Below are 16,136 nucleotides of genomic sequence, written 5' to 3'. Positions count from 1 at the left end.
TATACGAGTATCAAATGCGAACATGACATTCAAGTATCGACACCCTCACAAGCAGCCCAATCAACGTCTAAAAAACCATAGAGTAGGAAGCAACTCCTAATACGGAGCCTAGCCTGAACACAAACTAAATAAGATTCACAACAACTCGTTCGGCGATCCACATCGTCTCAGCGACAATGTTTCCATTCCAACCTATTGTTATTGTTTTTTCCAACCTCCCTCACTACCCAAAACAGTCGACAATCACAACCGGCTTCAAAAAAACGCTTTTACTTTTTCATAGAAACCACAAAAAATGCGTGTCATAAAAAAATGGCGAAACGTCCGGCTGACGGAGGCGCGTCTAGAGCGTCAATTAGCCAGTTACGACGTCGCTCAGAGTCAAGGGCGGTCACCGAACAGCTGGCTTCCTACTGAATTATAATACCTACCAGAAACTGCGACTTTATACTAGTTTTACGACCATTCTCGAGGTCACTCTAGTATCCAAGCGGACCCGAAATTTAAAAAAAGTAAAAGGCGGAAGTTGTATCATGCATGCTACTCTCGCTCGGAGACAATGTTTTGACAGTCATCTTTTTAAAAATAGAACGTCTCGTGTCATTAAGTTCAAAACGGCCCATTTCAGCTGCCGCTGTCGTATCGTTCCTTGTCGTTCTATTTTCGAATTTGACAGGTCAATTCCGATTTTGTTTCATTGAATTTTTATTTTTTCTAAAATGTAGAGCTAAAATTGATTAAAAGTTGCCAGTAGTGTAAATCAAATGTTTAACTATACTATACGTAATGTGTCGATTGTTCATTCATCAAAATAAAAGTTTAGGTGTTGTGCCAATAAGAATTTGTTTGCATAAATTAACTAATTCCGGCGTAGTACCAGACACGCCTTGCGATGTTATAATGATAATGAATGAGGTTATTTAATTCAAATTACCCCCAAAAATTCTGGTCGCTATTCAAGGTTAGTGGATGTACTGTTTGAACTTCAAAAGTTAGTTAGTGGGAATTTATTCTAGTGTTTAGTACGATTTATAAGGCGTGACAAAGGAAATTTTATGTCTGCTCGCTATTATAATTATCGTTGTTAAATATTCCGCCGGAATTCTGCAGGTTGCCTTTAATTATGTAACTTGATACCTACGTTTACAGCAGTCGGTGTCGCGGCAGAAATTGTACTGTAATTGAATACATTCGTGTACCTAAGTAGTAGTTTTTAAAATATCATAATGAAATTTGAAATCATAAAAATTAAGCAAGTTGTTGTCACCTTAAAATTCTAAGGAATAACCATGTTTCCTAGGTGACAAATTATAATAACTAAATAACTTTGACCTAGTTAGGTTGATTTGAATACTTGGTATATATAGGTACATAACAGTCGACAACAGACGACATCACTTGCTTAGAATGATGGACATAAATTGACATAATTATCACACGTGACGATTCATAAAATGTGACCGTCTTCTTATTAGTAAAATGTCAACTTCTTTCCCGGTAAAACTTTTGAATTTCGAATTCCTCGCTTATATTTTTTAAACCGTATGGACATTTTTAAAATGCACGTTCCATTCGTTCTTTTTATCTTTTTAACTCAGACGAGCGTTTTTCAAAGTAAATTAGTGACAGTTCTAAAATTAAGCAGTTCATTCATTTAATTTGAGACGGAAAATGTATTTTATCTGTGGCCATCTGACATAAGCTAATGAATTTTGCTAGTTACAAATGAGTTTATCAAGGCCGTTTTTATCTATTTAGTTTGTGCTATTCGAACAGGAAAAAATAAGAAAGCGTTAGCAACTCATGTAGCCTACCTCATCAACCCAAGTGTCAGGATTACTGTTGGGCCGCCAAATGCTCCTGACAAGGTTGACTGCTTAACTTACCCTCCGAAGCTCGGATCATCTTATTTTCGTAAAGTCGGGTGATCAGCCTACAATATCCTAACGAACGAAGAAGTAATATCAGACAGACAGGTAGTCGCTTATGCAAAAAACCGGACCTGTCAAATCTTCAGTTTAGGTAAGCGGACCCCGTGCAAACGGGATATTGCTAGAGAGGTGATAACTTACAAATTCTTCTATAGTTATCTCATTGTAATTACATATTTTTTTATAAATATTTTAGTTTCATCTTCACTTTTATAGCACTATTAAGTGTTATGTAATTTTAAACACTGCTTCAAAGGCCGAAAAAAAAGTGTATACCGAACCGGAAACAAAAGTGAAACGCATAAATTTTTCCCTATAGTTCTATTTGTATGCAGTTCACTGCACTGATTCGGCGCGTGCGTAAGCGGTTAGTCACAGAGCAGGAAATATCAACGCACAGTAGGAGCTTTGAGGAAAAACAGAAAAAATAATAAATAGAACCCTAGCAAACTGACGGATGAACGGAAAAAGTAAAAGATGTCACATTATCACAGTGAAAAGATGTCGCGCACAAAAACGGACTAGACTCAAACTCAAAAATATCTTAATTCATAATGTGTGTATGTACACTCATGAGCAATATAATGTACCCACTTTAGGACTCTGTCGCACTAACTTATTTGACATTTAGTGAGACTTACAGTTCAATTTGTCAAAAAGTTAATGTGACATGGTACCAATGTGTATACATATCATATATCATATACCTTCGAAACGCATTTCTCGGAAATGTGGCTTTCCTCTCGATGTTTTTCTTCACCGCTGAGCACGTGACTCTGCCTGCTTCAAAGTCTGTTATTATCGTACAAATTAAGCTCACGACTATATTCGCTATTGGGCTAGTCAGAGTTACTTACATCCAACGTAAGATGAACTCTTCTGTCGTGTGGGTTGTGGGGTGGAGTACCAACCTCATCAACCCCGGTGTCAGGGTTACTTTACTATTGAGCCGCCAAAGGCCCCTGACATGGCTCATATAACGACTACTTTCTTACATCAGTATACTTACATCGGCTTATCGTGCCTTCTGAAGCACGGATCATCTTACTTTCGGACAATCTGGTGATCAGCCAGTAATGTCCTAATCAAACTAAGGCCAACAAAGTAATTTTTGTGATATGTCCATACCGGGAATCGAACCCGGCACCTCCGGATAGTGAGCCCAACGCTCAACCACTGGACCACGGAGGTCGTTGCAAGATGAACTAAGAACCCACGCTTCATCGTGTGTTCTGTTAGACCAACGTAATATTCTCGCATTCGTATGAAATATAACCCTAACAAGCAATTACTATTACTAATAAGGCCTAAAGGTCCTAAACAAGACCCTAAACAGGCTTAAACACTAAATCCTTCCACCTTTTAGCTCCGCAGATCTACATCATAATGGCATGTCTAAGTTGAACCCAAATTTGGCTACAGGCCGCGCCAGACGCCCTCAGTTATTACGTTATGACTTGGCTTAATAAATATAAATGATCGCCCAGTTTAGAAGGTAATCTTCGCTACTATTGGTTTAAAAGTCACATACTTATTGTTGGGTGAAGACCTTAAGTGTAGACGTGGAGACGGGACAAATTAGTACGTCAACGCAGGACGGAAAGGGCAAGTCACAGGGACTGTAACCTGGGACCTGACAGAGGGCAGCAGTAACTGTCTGTGCTATTCACAGGCGGAGGACAGGAGTCCTAGTAGGGCTTTGAAATAGACTACTCTGGGCGCCATCCCACTCGCATCAGCCAGAGTTAAAATTGCAATATTGCTTTTTTAAATGAATTACATCATAGAAGGAAAAATTGAAGGGAAGAGGGGATGGGGTAGACCTAGGAGAACATTTATGAAACAAATAAAAGAGAAGGTGCAGGTCGTTTAGTATCAGGAGGTGAAGGTATTGGCGGGAAGAAGAGAGGAATGGCGATTACTCCATCGACAAGAGCGCAGCTCTTAAACAGAGAGAGAGAAATGAATTAATTTTAACCCCCCTAGTTTGTTAACGTATGTTACGTTTGTATTGGGCTGGTTGAGGGAAATAGTCGACCATGCCGGCGGAGTCGGTATCGGGGTCCTGGAGAGTTTGTTGTCGCGAACTGATTGGCTGACTCCATGGTCGATCGAGTGAGTTTACCTACAGAGGTAACAATCTACGTCGTGGGAGTAACTTACGTTGGACAAGTTAAATATTCTTTGAGGTTACTCATCGAGGCGAAGGAAGTAGTTTATAACCTTCACAGTTTAATATTACGTCCTCGTATTTACTACATCACACCATGTAAGTTCATTTGATTGTCTAGTTACTAATTAGTATGGTAAAAATATGAGTGTGCTAGGTTGTGGCGTTAAGGGTTCCGCTGAATTTTTATACAGAATTAATTTTCCAATCGATTTCTAAAGGCTCGTATACTTTTTTTTTGACGTGACTTATTGTAGATTTGCCGCAGATGGCATTAACTAGTTGGCCGGAATATTTGGAGCTCAGCCTGGATACTTCATACAAATATCTCGTTCATGCCGTGTGCCGGCTACCGCGTAAGTGCGAGCGAAACAAAAACTCCGCGCGCGCTCTGTTGCTCCTTAAACAGCTAACGGCCATTAAGACTAAAGTGGGATCCACGGGGGTGAGGTAAATCTAGCTCGTGATGGATACGAATTGATTGGGTCGGAGAGTCTCAGCTATTGGTCACTAAGACAGACCATAATCTCACCTGATCTTCTTCTTATCGTGTGGGTTGTGAGGTGAATTACTAGCCTGATCAACCCTGGTGTCAGGGTTATGATTGAGCCGCCAAAGGCCCCTGACATGGCTCACGTCTCACCTAATGGTAAGTGAAGATGTGGCCTAAGATAGCCCAAGACACGCTTACCTAGTAAATGCGTAATCACTCTAGTTTTGAGGAAGAATGAATAGGCAGGAGGGAAGAGCTCCGGATTCCTAGGCACCCGAAAGGGGAGAAAGCAGTGGGGCGAGGTATCGGCCTTATCGGCCCAGCAGTGCGTATTTCAGTATATTTGTATTTTTGTTTCCACTAAAGACAACATAACATAGCTCAAGACTGTGTCCCAATACGAGTACCTAATCAAGAGGTACTTCCATTGCAAGATGAACTAAGTACCCGCACCTCACCTAGCTTTCTGTTAGACCAACGTGATAGGTGGCTTTCTTGTAATCGTGTGGGTTGTGAGGTGACTCTAGTCCAGTCATCTGCAGTTACCTACTCTCGATAAGCAGCTAGTTAAGTTCACTACATTTGCCTACGGTACCCCAAAAATATGTAAACTAACCCCCTTTTTTATTTTATGCCGGGTACTTGTATTTTTAATGGATGTAGTTATGTTTCGCACCTTATTGAATCGGTTTATTGCTTTTTTTATTGTTTTCACCCTCCGCTAACGTGTTTGTGATTGTAAAAATTTTTCTACGAAGCTAATTGCCTAGTTCAGAACAAATGGAATAAATTATAAAGCACTTGTTACCATTTTATTATTTTACCAGATTTTGCTCGCGGCTTCGCTAGCATAAAATTTCCTTTTCCTAATGTACCAATTTTTAGTTTCCTACCTTGAAAACTGCGCAAAGTCTCATATAAAATTCCACCACCTCTTTGAAAGGGTTAGGAGCAAATTTAAAAAAAAAAATAATGATGCACGATTTTTTTCTTTATCACAAATAGTCCGCATACCAACTTTTAGCTTTCTACCTTGAAAATTGCGGAATGCTCCAATCAAACTTCCAGCTCACTCTTCATCCCTTCAACTATCTCCATTTAAAAAGACACGCAACTAAACTTAAACTAAACAAACTGAAACTTTTATTATTATTTTCTTGTATGATTAATATTATCCCAGCTTAATGCTGGTATGTGTATGATATTTACGGGCTGGCACCAAGTAAATAACATAGGTATTAAGGATTTGCAACTGTTGTCGATGTGTCGCATTCATCTGTTTGGAGGAACTTTCTAACTATCCGGCAGGTGTTCAGAATTGAGGCTTTCTATTATTTATTATTTTATTACACGCCAATTCGCCGCTCTGCTTGCCGGCTGAATACACGGTTAAAATTTTCTTGTAATACCTATTTATACTGTATTCTCTGCAAATAAAAGATTTCTGATTTCCTAAATAAAAAAATATTATTTTAATAATTCTTAATTTCTACTGGATCTCTTCTTATAGATGTTTAATAATTTTGTCACATACCTACCTTGTTTATTAGGATAATTATACTGCCTCATTGGGGCCAGGGCGATACCAGAGCCTATTAGCCTAGATCAGACTGGCTTAGCGTTTTATATCTGGTGAATGTTATGTGACGATGTCCTTCCATAAACTAAATAAGTCCCGCTACTAGGCACAGGCCTCCTTTCAATTCAAATTCAATCTTTATTCAGTACGTAACATAGTTACAATTTGAATCGTCAATTTTTACATAGCGAACGTCTCATCAGCCTAAAACTACTGCAGCTTCTCACAACCTTTATAGCCGGGGAAAAGAAGCTGTAAGAAAAACCTCGGCATAGGGCCCTAGACGTTCTTTTAAAAAACTCAAAATGTCGTTATACTGTTTAGTAATTAGGCTGTAAAATATCAGGTCCCAGACTCTTGCCCAGTCTTCTTCTTCTCTCGAGTGGGTTGTGAGGTGGATTACCAACCCCATCAACCCTGGTGTCAGGGATACTACTGAGCCGCCAAAGGCCCCTGACATGACTCATGTAACGACTACTTACTTACATCAGTAAGTAGTAACCGGAACCAACAGCTTAACCTGCCTTCCGAAGCACTGATCATCTTACTTTAGGACAATCAGGTGATCAGGCTATAATGTTCTTACCAAACTAGGGATCACAAAGTAATTTTTGTGATATTTCACCACCGGGATTCGAACTCGGGACCTCCGGATCGTGAGCCTAACGCTCAACCACTGGACCACGGAGGCCCAGACAGTTAATCCCATGCATTCATATCTTCTAAATAATCACTACTTAACTTTATAATAAATACCTTTTTTACAAAGTATAGGTTGATCCCTTATCACCATAAGGTTCGTCATACTCGTCTTAGGCTTGGTATCAACAGTGGCTGCGGTCAAGACTTTGCAGGCTGACGTCACTTGATTGTCCAAAAGATGATTCCTTGCTTCGGAAGGCACGTTAAGCTGTCGGTTTTCGCTAATATCTATTTAAGTTTTAGTCGTTACTCGAGCCATGTCAGGGACCTTTGGCGGCCCAATGGTAGCCCTGCCTGATACCAAGGTTGATGAAATCGGTCATTGACCTGACAACCGAGGGAAGAACACGATAATATAATGTAGTGATTAATAGGTGTAATTACCACCTATTAAAGAATTTCCCTGGTTAGTACAGTTTTGCTATGGGAATTAGCTGGTGGGAAACTTGAGAGGCTAATTGTTTATGTTTTTTTTTCATCAAACAAATCATCTCCCTAGCATTATCCCGTTTCTCCCAGGGTCCGCTTACATAACTTAAAGATTTGATATGTCCGGTATTTTATACAGAAGCGACTGTCTGTCTGACCTTCCAATCCGCGAAGGGAAAACCAGCCCAATACAGGTTAGATCACATACCTCCGAAAATGCATTTCTCGGGAATGTGGGTTTCTTCACGATGTTTTCGTAATATATAGTAAGTGATAATCATTTATGATCCAAACATGAATTCGAAAACAAATTCGACAATCATTGGTTTAGGCCTACGCTGGATTCGAACCTGCGACCTCAAAGTGAGAGGCAAGCGCTCTACCAACTGGGCACCTTCTCTTTTATTTGTTTCATAAATGTTTTCCTAGGTTAACCCCCCCTTAACCCCCCTTATGTATGTATGTATATGTATGTTACTTAACATTCAACATACAAGCTGGGAATCATAAAGTAATTGTTACGATCACAATTGCAGTCATGGTTGTGTTATTAATTATAATTCTGAGATCCGGACAGCTGTATGATAACACTTGCTGGCCAGTATTGCAACTTGAGTAATGATTGCATTTCACACTTAAAGATTAAAATGCCCCTTTTGGAGCGAATAAGAACCTTAGAACACTAGCAGCTTGTCTTCCCGGGCGTCGTAAAATTCAACAGAGGAATTGTGTCCTTTCTAATATAATGGACAAGCAGTAGACAAATCAGTTCGCGACAACAAACACTTCAGAACCCCGGAACCCACCCCGCCGGCGTGATCGACGAAATCCTTCATTCAGCGCTTATCAACCCTTATCGTTATTCATTCTTTCAGATATGTTCCTCTCAGACGACGCCTTAAACGAGGTTCGCGCCCAACTGGGCACCCTCAGGCCTGTTGTCTTAAATTTTGTACCGGGTGAGAGCCCTTAGCGCTCCCCATTTGTCCGGCCAAGTAGTTAATGCCATCTGCGGCAAATCTACAATAAGTCACGTCAAAAAAAAAGGTAACATGTCACATTAACTTTTTTGACAAATTGAACTGTAAGTCTCACTAAATGTCAAATATGTTAATGCGACAGAGTCCTAAAGTGGGTACATTATATTGCTCATGACTGTACATGTAAATATCATAATGTATTTTCTATAGTGCGGTAATTAGTATCGCTTCTTTTAACGATCCACTAGGGTCGATTAATTCTTTCAAATATTCTTCCTCCCAGACGACGCTCTGAGCCGAGGTTCGCGCCCAACTGGGCACCCTCAGGCCTGTTGTCTTAAATTTTGTACCGGGTGAGACCCCTTAGCGCTCCCCATTTCCGGCTAAGTATTAAATGCCATAATTCACGTCAAAAAAAAATGCTACTTATCTTAGATGATACAATAGGTGATGCAACTTGTGAGTCTATCCACCCCTTTACGGACATGGGTTGTCTCAATATGCCTGTAATTTTGTTGCCTTTTTAACCGACTTCGAAAAGAAGGAGGTTATAAATTTTTAGATTTTAAAGATAGAGCAAATGTATTTCTCAATAAAATCCTAACCTGTCACACTGTGTGTATACATTATGACGTTTCTCGTACTCGTGAGCGCATTTGACGCCTGCTTGCGTAGATTACATGGTCTTGCGTAATATTTGTTGCGCATGCGCACACTAGCCACCGTTGTCCTGTGTGGTTCACCGGCTTGCTACCCTAAAAGGGGAGCGCCGGTTCGAACCCCGGTAGCGGACTTGCACCAATGAGTTATTAATTTATCTTAAGTACAGTTTTCACTAACACAGTTGACTCCATTATAAACGGCAATACGGCTCACCACCTGTCACGTTGGACTAAGAGAAGGCTCTGTGGCTACTTAGTTCATCTTGGATGTACCTCTAACTACCCTAATTGCACATGTATAAACTTACGCCTTTCCCCCACCGGGATAAGCAGAGATTATGGAATTGCTGACATGCATTTTGACGTGACTTATCGTAGATTTGCCGCAGGTGGCATTAGCTACACAGTTCTTAGTTCTCAGCCGATATAAGATTAGCCTTTTGATTAACTCCCCTCCACTTTTTCGTGTTCGCATTCTATCAGGGGGATTAAAAAGGCCCAACGAAGCATTCATCTAAAAAAGCAATAATGCTATTTGACATTTGTTTGCGTTACGCACTTACTTTTATATATGCGCAAAAGTCCAGTTAGGCGCGAACCTCGGCTCAGGGCGTCATCTGTGATGATTAATATTTGAAAAAATCAATCGACTCTAGTAAGCTGACAGCGATAAGCGCTTTATTTAATCTGTTTATGTTATAAATAAGCTCAGTTTCGTCATAATGTTGGCTGATATAACACAAATACCAAAAGTGCCTCCAGGATTTTTATATTCGTAGTTTGGATTACTCACCGACAAGAGCGCAGCTCTTAAATAAAGAGAGATAGAGTTTATACAGGGTGTTAGTGACATCGTAACGAAAACTTTGAGGGATGTTTCAGGCTATGATTCTGAGTTGATATCAAGTGGAATTTTCCGTCGCAGAAGTATGGAGCGGAAAATAATTTAAAAAAACATAAAAAAAATCATAAATTTTCCGACAGGAAATTCCACTTAATATCAACTCAGAATCATGGTCTGAATCATCCCCCTCAGTATTCGTTGCGGTGTCACTAACACCCATACCTACTTGTATGGGTACCTGTATGTACTGGTAAGGGGTGTAAGTGACATCGTAACGAATACTGAGGGGGCTGATTTAGCTCATTATTCTGAGTTAATATCAATTGGAATTTTCAATCGCAAAAGTATAGAATTGAAGATAATTAAAAAAAAACTAAAAAGAAATCATGAATTTCGCGACGAAAAATACCACTTGATATTAACTCAGAATCATGGTCTGAATCATCCCCCTCAGTATTCGTTATGATGTCACTAACACCCTGTATATCTACCTCCAACCACTCCCCGGACACTTCATACAAATCACCTCGTTTTAGACAGACATCCATACATTCACATTATCGTACACGCGCATAAAAAAAATAATAAAAATGTTTATTTACTTTGGTAAAACGTACGACACACATAGCAACATGGTAATCATCATGGCGCATGAGATCTGTGTGTGTGACGTCTGACGCCATACGATTCAAGGCTCAACTATGTTTGAGGGGGTGTGAGGTAAACCTAGCTCAAACGCTGGTGGGGAGCGGAGAGTTGCCGTTCTATACGTATCATTCCTGATCCCTTCAAAGTATACACATAATTATTGCAATAGAATAATACTTCTAGCAATACCTAGATAATGCTAAATTTGAAAGGCTATACAGACTTGCGAATACAAGTACAGTTGCTATGAAGGTGCCACGTATTTGTCTTACCTTGCCCCACTAACTTTGGACCCTAAATCTAGTAAATGTCAACCCTAATTAGGCAGGCAGACCTTGGTGAAACCTAGATCTAAAACCTTCACCAAATTGATTATAATTAGTAAAATACCTGTTCTGCTAGACCAAGAGCAGGGGGGTTAAAATGGCCACATCGAAGCCATTCTTCTAAGAAAGCAATATTGCAATTTGACATTTGCGCATATAAAAGTAAGTGCGCAATTCAAACATTTTAACACCCCAGGTGATTCAGATTCAATCCTGCAATGTGCTGTTTTGGGAATAAAGTTATTCTATTCTATTCTAAACAAAGGACAGTTTTACAAAGTGATTTCGACAATGTCCATCAGAGAGCGATACAGAACTCCAGATCCTGAGCCCAACGCTCTCTGACCACTAGGCCACTGATGCTTCTTTTGCAATCAATCAATCAATAATACTTTATTGCACAACGACATATACAAAGGACATAAACATACGAATAAAAACATAAGCACAATAGGCGGCCTTATTGCTAAACAGCAATGTCTGCCAGGCAACCTTAGGGTGAAATAAGTTAATGTGCACGGACTGGTGCAATAAACATATAATGAAACGAACATAAGTAAAAAATAATAATAATAAAATAATACATATAGTATAGATACACATAGGTACATATACACACAGCTTTTTCTTTCTTTTTGACGTGACTTATTGTAGGTTTGTCGCTTATGGCATTAACTACTTCACCGGATAAGTGGGGACGGCTAAGGTGTTACACCCGGTACAAAAAATAAAGACAACAGACCTGAGGGTGTCCAGGTGGCTGGGAACTTCGGCTCAGGTTGTCGTCTGAGAGGTTTATATAGTGGGCTGGTAGCGGTAAGCGCTTAATGATAGATATCGTCGACCCCACCGGCGGGGTCGGTATCGGTTTGAAGTGTTAGTCGCCCCTATGGCTGAGTAATCGAGTCGTTAGGATCGTATTACGTCCTTCGAGTGTCGATACTTTTCAGTACAGTCATGAGCTATGATCTACCCATTTTAGAACCCTGTCGCACTATCATATATAACATTTATTGAGACTTACGGTTTAATTTGTCAAATAAGTAAATGTGACACGGTTTCAAAATGTATACATATTGGCACTCATAACTGTACAGTCACTAAGCGGGATGTATTTGGAAACCACAACGGAGGCGTTAAAACATATGGTACCTTAAGAAAACTATAAGTACAAACATATTATAATGTTTTATAAATATGTAAGTATATACAATATAATAAGCTAACCTAACATTCACTCCTTAAGCTCAGGCTAATTTTATCATCGAATTAAAGTCTACGTCATTCGGGACAAGGTTTTGTTGCAAACCTATACCTAATGTCTGTATCATACATTCATGAAGTTACTAAGCATATGTATGTATGCGAATGGTCTAATACTTAAGGCGGTTCGAAAGTCAAACAAACAATTAAGCAATGAAATTACTACATAATGAAATAATGAAATAAAATTTATGCGCTCTAGAGTAGTAAAAAAGATCTTAAATATATATTGTAACAAAAAAGTCCAACACTCAACCAAATAGCTTGCGAATATTAATATTAAATAATTTATAATTAAAGGAACATGCTTTAAATCTAATCGTTAATAAATCTGTCTTAAAAAAACAACAATAGATATTATAAATACACAAATAACACATAAGTACAACAATTAACCTTAATTTAAATAAAAGGTTGTGACTTTAAATTTAAATATTCATTCAATGAATAAAAGGTATGATGAATAAGAAATTGTCTCATTCTTCACAGAATTCATAATAGAAAGTAGGAAGGATGATGCCCAGCAATATATTGAACACCACTCTCTCTTTCTCTCTCTCTCTCTCTCTCTCTCTCTCTCTGTCATAGTCCACGTTTCACTTCCATAGAGTGCAATGTTCCAAATGTATTGTATTGGTATTGGTGGTCTAACCACCAATATCGTCGAGCCATAATATGTCATTTGAAAGGCCTTTTGATGTAGATTAGTGATTTCTATGATGGCTCTTCTGCGAGAGCTGTACTTTAGGAGTTCTTCTAAAGCACTAACTAACCTACACCAAAATCAATCAATCAATCAATCATCATTTATTTAAAAGACCTTACAAATGACACACGGCTCGTTGCTATGGGTGGTCTAGACCAGAATTTGGCAATAAATCAAAATCCAGCATAACTCCTAGAGTATAGCTCTTCTAGGTGAGCCATCATAGAGACAAATCATCTACGTCAAAAGATCTTTCAAATGACATATGACTCGTTGCTATTGGTGCACTTGATCAGAATGGTCATTCTCCTTTGTGTGGTTGGTTACCATGGTTACCCCACCAAGTCGCTCGAGATTGTGGTTGCCATGGTTACGCCCCACCAATTTGCTACTAGAGTACACGATCCGCGTGGCCTTGGCACATCGGTCAGGATGAATTGGCCAATGTAATAACCGCTTTAATGTTACTACTTATTCTGTGGTATAACCTGGCCCTGAACTGCAGTAACTATGCGCCGGAGCAGCGCTACTGACACGAACTCAACCTCAATGACATAACCACTGCCGAGAAGCTACGAACGCACGTAGGGTTCAGGTGCCATAATTTAAATTAAAAGAAAAAATAATTTATTATTTGCGGACGCCACAGACAGACAGGTACGTTAACATTTAACGAAAAATAAAAACTAAAATTAAAAATTATTACAACAAAAAAAAAAAAAATCAGAATAACAAAGAAGAAATAAAAAATAATAATTACGGTAAACAAGTAAGTTCTAAAACTTGAACTTGAAACTTGATTAAATAAGCTCACGAGTATATCCCAATTGGGGTAGTTAGAGCTAGGTACATTCGTCGCAAGATAGTACCGTCACCGAGCTACCTATTAGACCAACGTGATAAGTAGGTGGGGAACCGTAAAGCCGTCTATAATGGTCGAACCAACTACGTACCCTAGCTGGAATAAACAAATGAACACTGACAAAAACAAGTAAGTCCTCTATAAATTTCAAATTCAATTCAAATTCGAAATTCAAATTCAAAAATATGTTTATTCAGTAGGTAGCATAGTTTTATCGAATCTTTGAATCGTATTTTAACATAACGAACATCTCATCCGCTTAAAACTACTGCAGCTTCTCACAACCTGTATAGCCGGGGAAAAACAACTGCAAGAAAAACCGCGGCACAGGGCCCTAGACGTTCTTTAATAAAAAAAAAAAAAACAAAATATTGTTAAAAAATTTGAAAAACAACTTTTATTTGTACCGACTTCATAAAAAGGTTAGCAAGGAAGGACGGTTTTTTTTGACGTGACTTATTGTAGATTTGCCGCAGATGGCATTAAATACTTGGCCGGACAAAAAGGAAGGAAGCTTACGTTATGTTGTACTAGGCGTTCCCTATTTTCTCAGCCAAGGAGTTAATTTAAAAAAAAAAGTATTAGGTCATGAGGTAACACCTCATAATACATTCGCAACTCCACGACGCCGGCATATGGTATGCATTGGGAAAATACGCATTATTCGAGTAGGACTAACAATCGTGATTCAGATGTGACAGGATGGAAATAAATGCATCGAGCTGCAATTGTATAAAGGCATAGCTACGTTTGTTTAGAATGGGCGTTCCAATATTTCGGACACAACTGACGCCCTGACGGTTAGTCAGAGGTACATTCATTGCAAGATGAACTAAGTACCCACACCTCACCGAGCTTTCCCTTAGACCGACATAATAGATGGTAAGCCGTATTGCCGTCTGTAATGATCGAACCAACTCGTTAGTACTTTTTATATCACTTATTGTAGATGCCGCAAATGGGTTTAACTACTTGGCCGGACAAATGGGGAGCGCTGTGGGCTCCCACCCGGTACAAAATTTAAGATAACAGGCCTTAGGGTGCCTAGTTGGACGCGAACCTTGGCTCAGAGCGTCGTCTGTGAAGAAAATATTTGAAAGCGATAAGCGCTGACTGAGGGAAATCGTTAACCACGCCGGGGTGTCAGTATCGGGGTTCTGAAGTATTTGTTTATTGTCGCGAGCTGATTGGCCTCCTCTATGGCTAGAGTAATCGGGTCGTCGGAATCGTATAGGTATTACGTCCTTCAGGCGCCGATACTTTTCAGTGCCGTCCCTAAGCGGGATTTATTCGGAAGCCGCAACTACCAGGGGACTTGAGTGGTGCGGAGCAGAATCGAAAACACGTTTTGAAGCTAATTTGAGCCATTGGGCATTGGTTGGCAGACCTAGCTCATGTGTTAGTGCTGTACTTATGATTTTATTTTGCTTTCAGTCAGTTCACGACGTGCGCCTAGACACGAGAGTGGACGCAATGCTGAAAGAAGGTCTGATAGATGAGCTCCTGGACTTCCACGCCAGACACAACCGCCAGAGGATACAAGATGGAAAGTGAGTAGCGCAGTTTGAACAAAAGAAAGACAACATAACATTTTAAGCTCACTCAACAGCCTCCGTGGTCTAGTAGTTAGAGAGTTAGGCTCACGATCTGGAGACCTGGGTTCGATTCCCGATGGGGACAAAGAAATCACTCTGTGAGACTGTCCTTTGTTTGGTAAGAATCACCTGGTTGTCCAAAAAAGTAAGATGATTCCGTACTTCGGAGGGCACGTCAAGTCGTTGGTTTGGTAAAACACCTCCGCCAACCCGCAGTGGAGCAGCGTGGTAGAGTATGCTCCATACCCCCTCCGGTTGATTGCCCAGCAGTGGGAGGTATGCAGGCTGTTTCCGTAAGTATCTAAGCTCACGACTATATCCCAATGGGGTAGTCAGTGGTGCAACCATCGCAAGATAAACTATGTAGCCTTCCAATTGCGTCTGACTCTACCCAACCCATTACGCATGACCAGAGAGAGATTTTGTCTTTGTATGTATGAGACGACGTTTGAAAGTTGTTTTCACAATGTTACCCTTATTAAAAATCTTGTTTTTTCCTACTAAAACGAAGTAAACATGACTTTCCTCGTGCTTCTATGCTGTTCTGGGAGCATATAAAAAACATAGAACACGTTCAGCTGCTTCTCTTCCCGGGCATGTCGTAAAAACCGACAGAGGGGTTGTGTCCTCTAACATGATGGACTAATGTTATGGGCGATAGGCTGATCCCTTATCACCATAAGGTTCATCATATCCATCTTTGGACTTCATATCAACAGTGGCTGCAAGTTGTCTTTGATTACTTGTGGCTCTGCCCACCCCATTAGGGATTACGGGCGTGAGTTTATGTATGTATGTATGTATGTCCTCGTGACAATGTAGTGAAGGTTTCTAGTCATTTGCCAGTCAAATTGTCACAGTTTGAATGCAGTTTGAGGCGTGACGTAAACATGTGTGCTCAGCTGGACCCGCCTGCTCTCGGCACGAGTCAAACAGGAGAGAGAAT

At 39.9% G+C, this 16,136-nt stretch overlaps 1 protein-coding gene across 1 annotated transcript in view; it reads left to right on the top strand.

Annotated features, from left to right (window-relative positions):
• The window catches only part of LOC126372756 (tRNA dimethylallyltransferase), a 323,848-nt gene that overhangs the window by 300,127 nt on the left and 7,585 nt on the right, over positions 1-16,136 (top strand). The window contains exon 5 of the mRNA XM_050018632.1: positions 15,030-15,145. Within this exon, the coding sequence (XP_049874589.1) occupies positions 15,030-15,145 (116 nt within the window). The remainder of the gene's footprint in view (positions 1-15,029; positions 15,146-16,136) is intronic.

The sequence above is a fragment of the Pectinophora gossypiella genome, chromosome 14 (assembly GCF_024362695.1).
Source record: "Pectinophora gossypiella chromosome 14, ilPecGoss1.1, whole genome shotgun sequence".
NCBI classification, from domain to species: domain Eukaryota; kingdom Metazoa; phylum Arthropoda; class Insecta; order Lepidoptera; family Gelechiidae; genus Pectinophora; species Pectinophora gossypiella.
The sequence above is the reverse complement of the archived record's forward strand: the minus strand, read 5'-3'. Positions and strand labels throughout refer to the sequence as shown.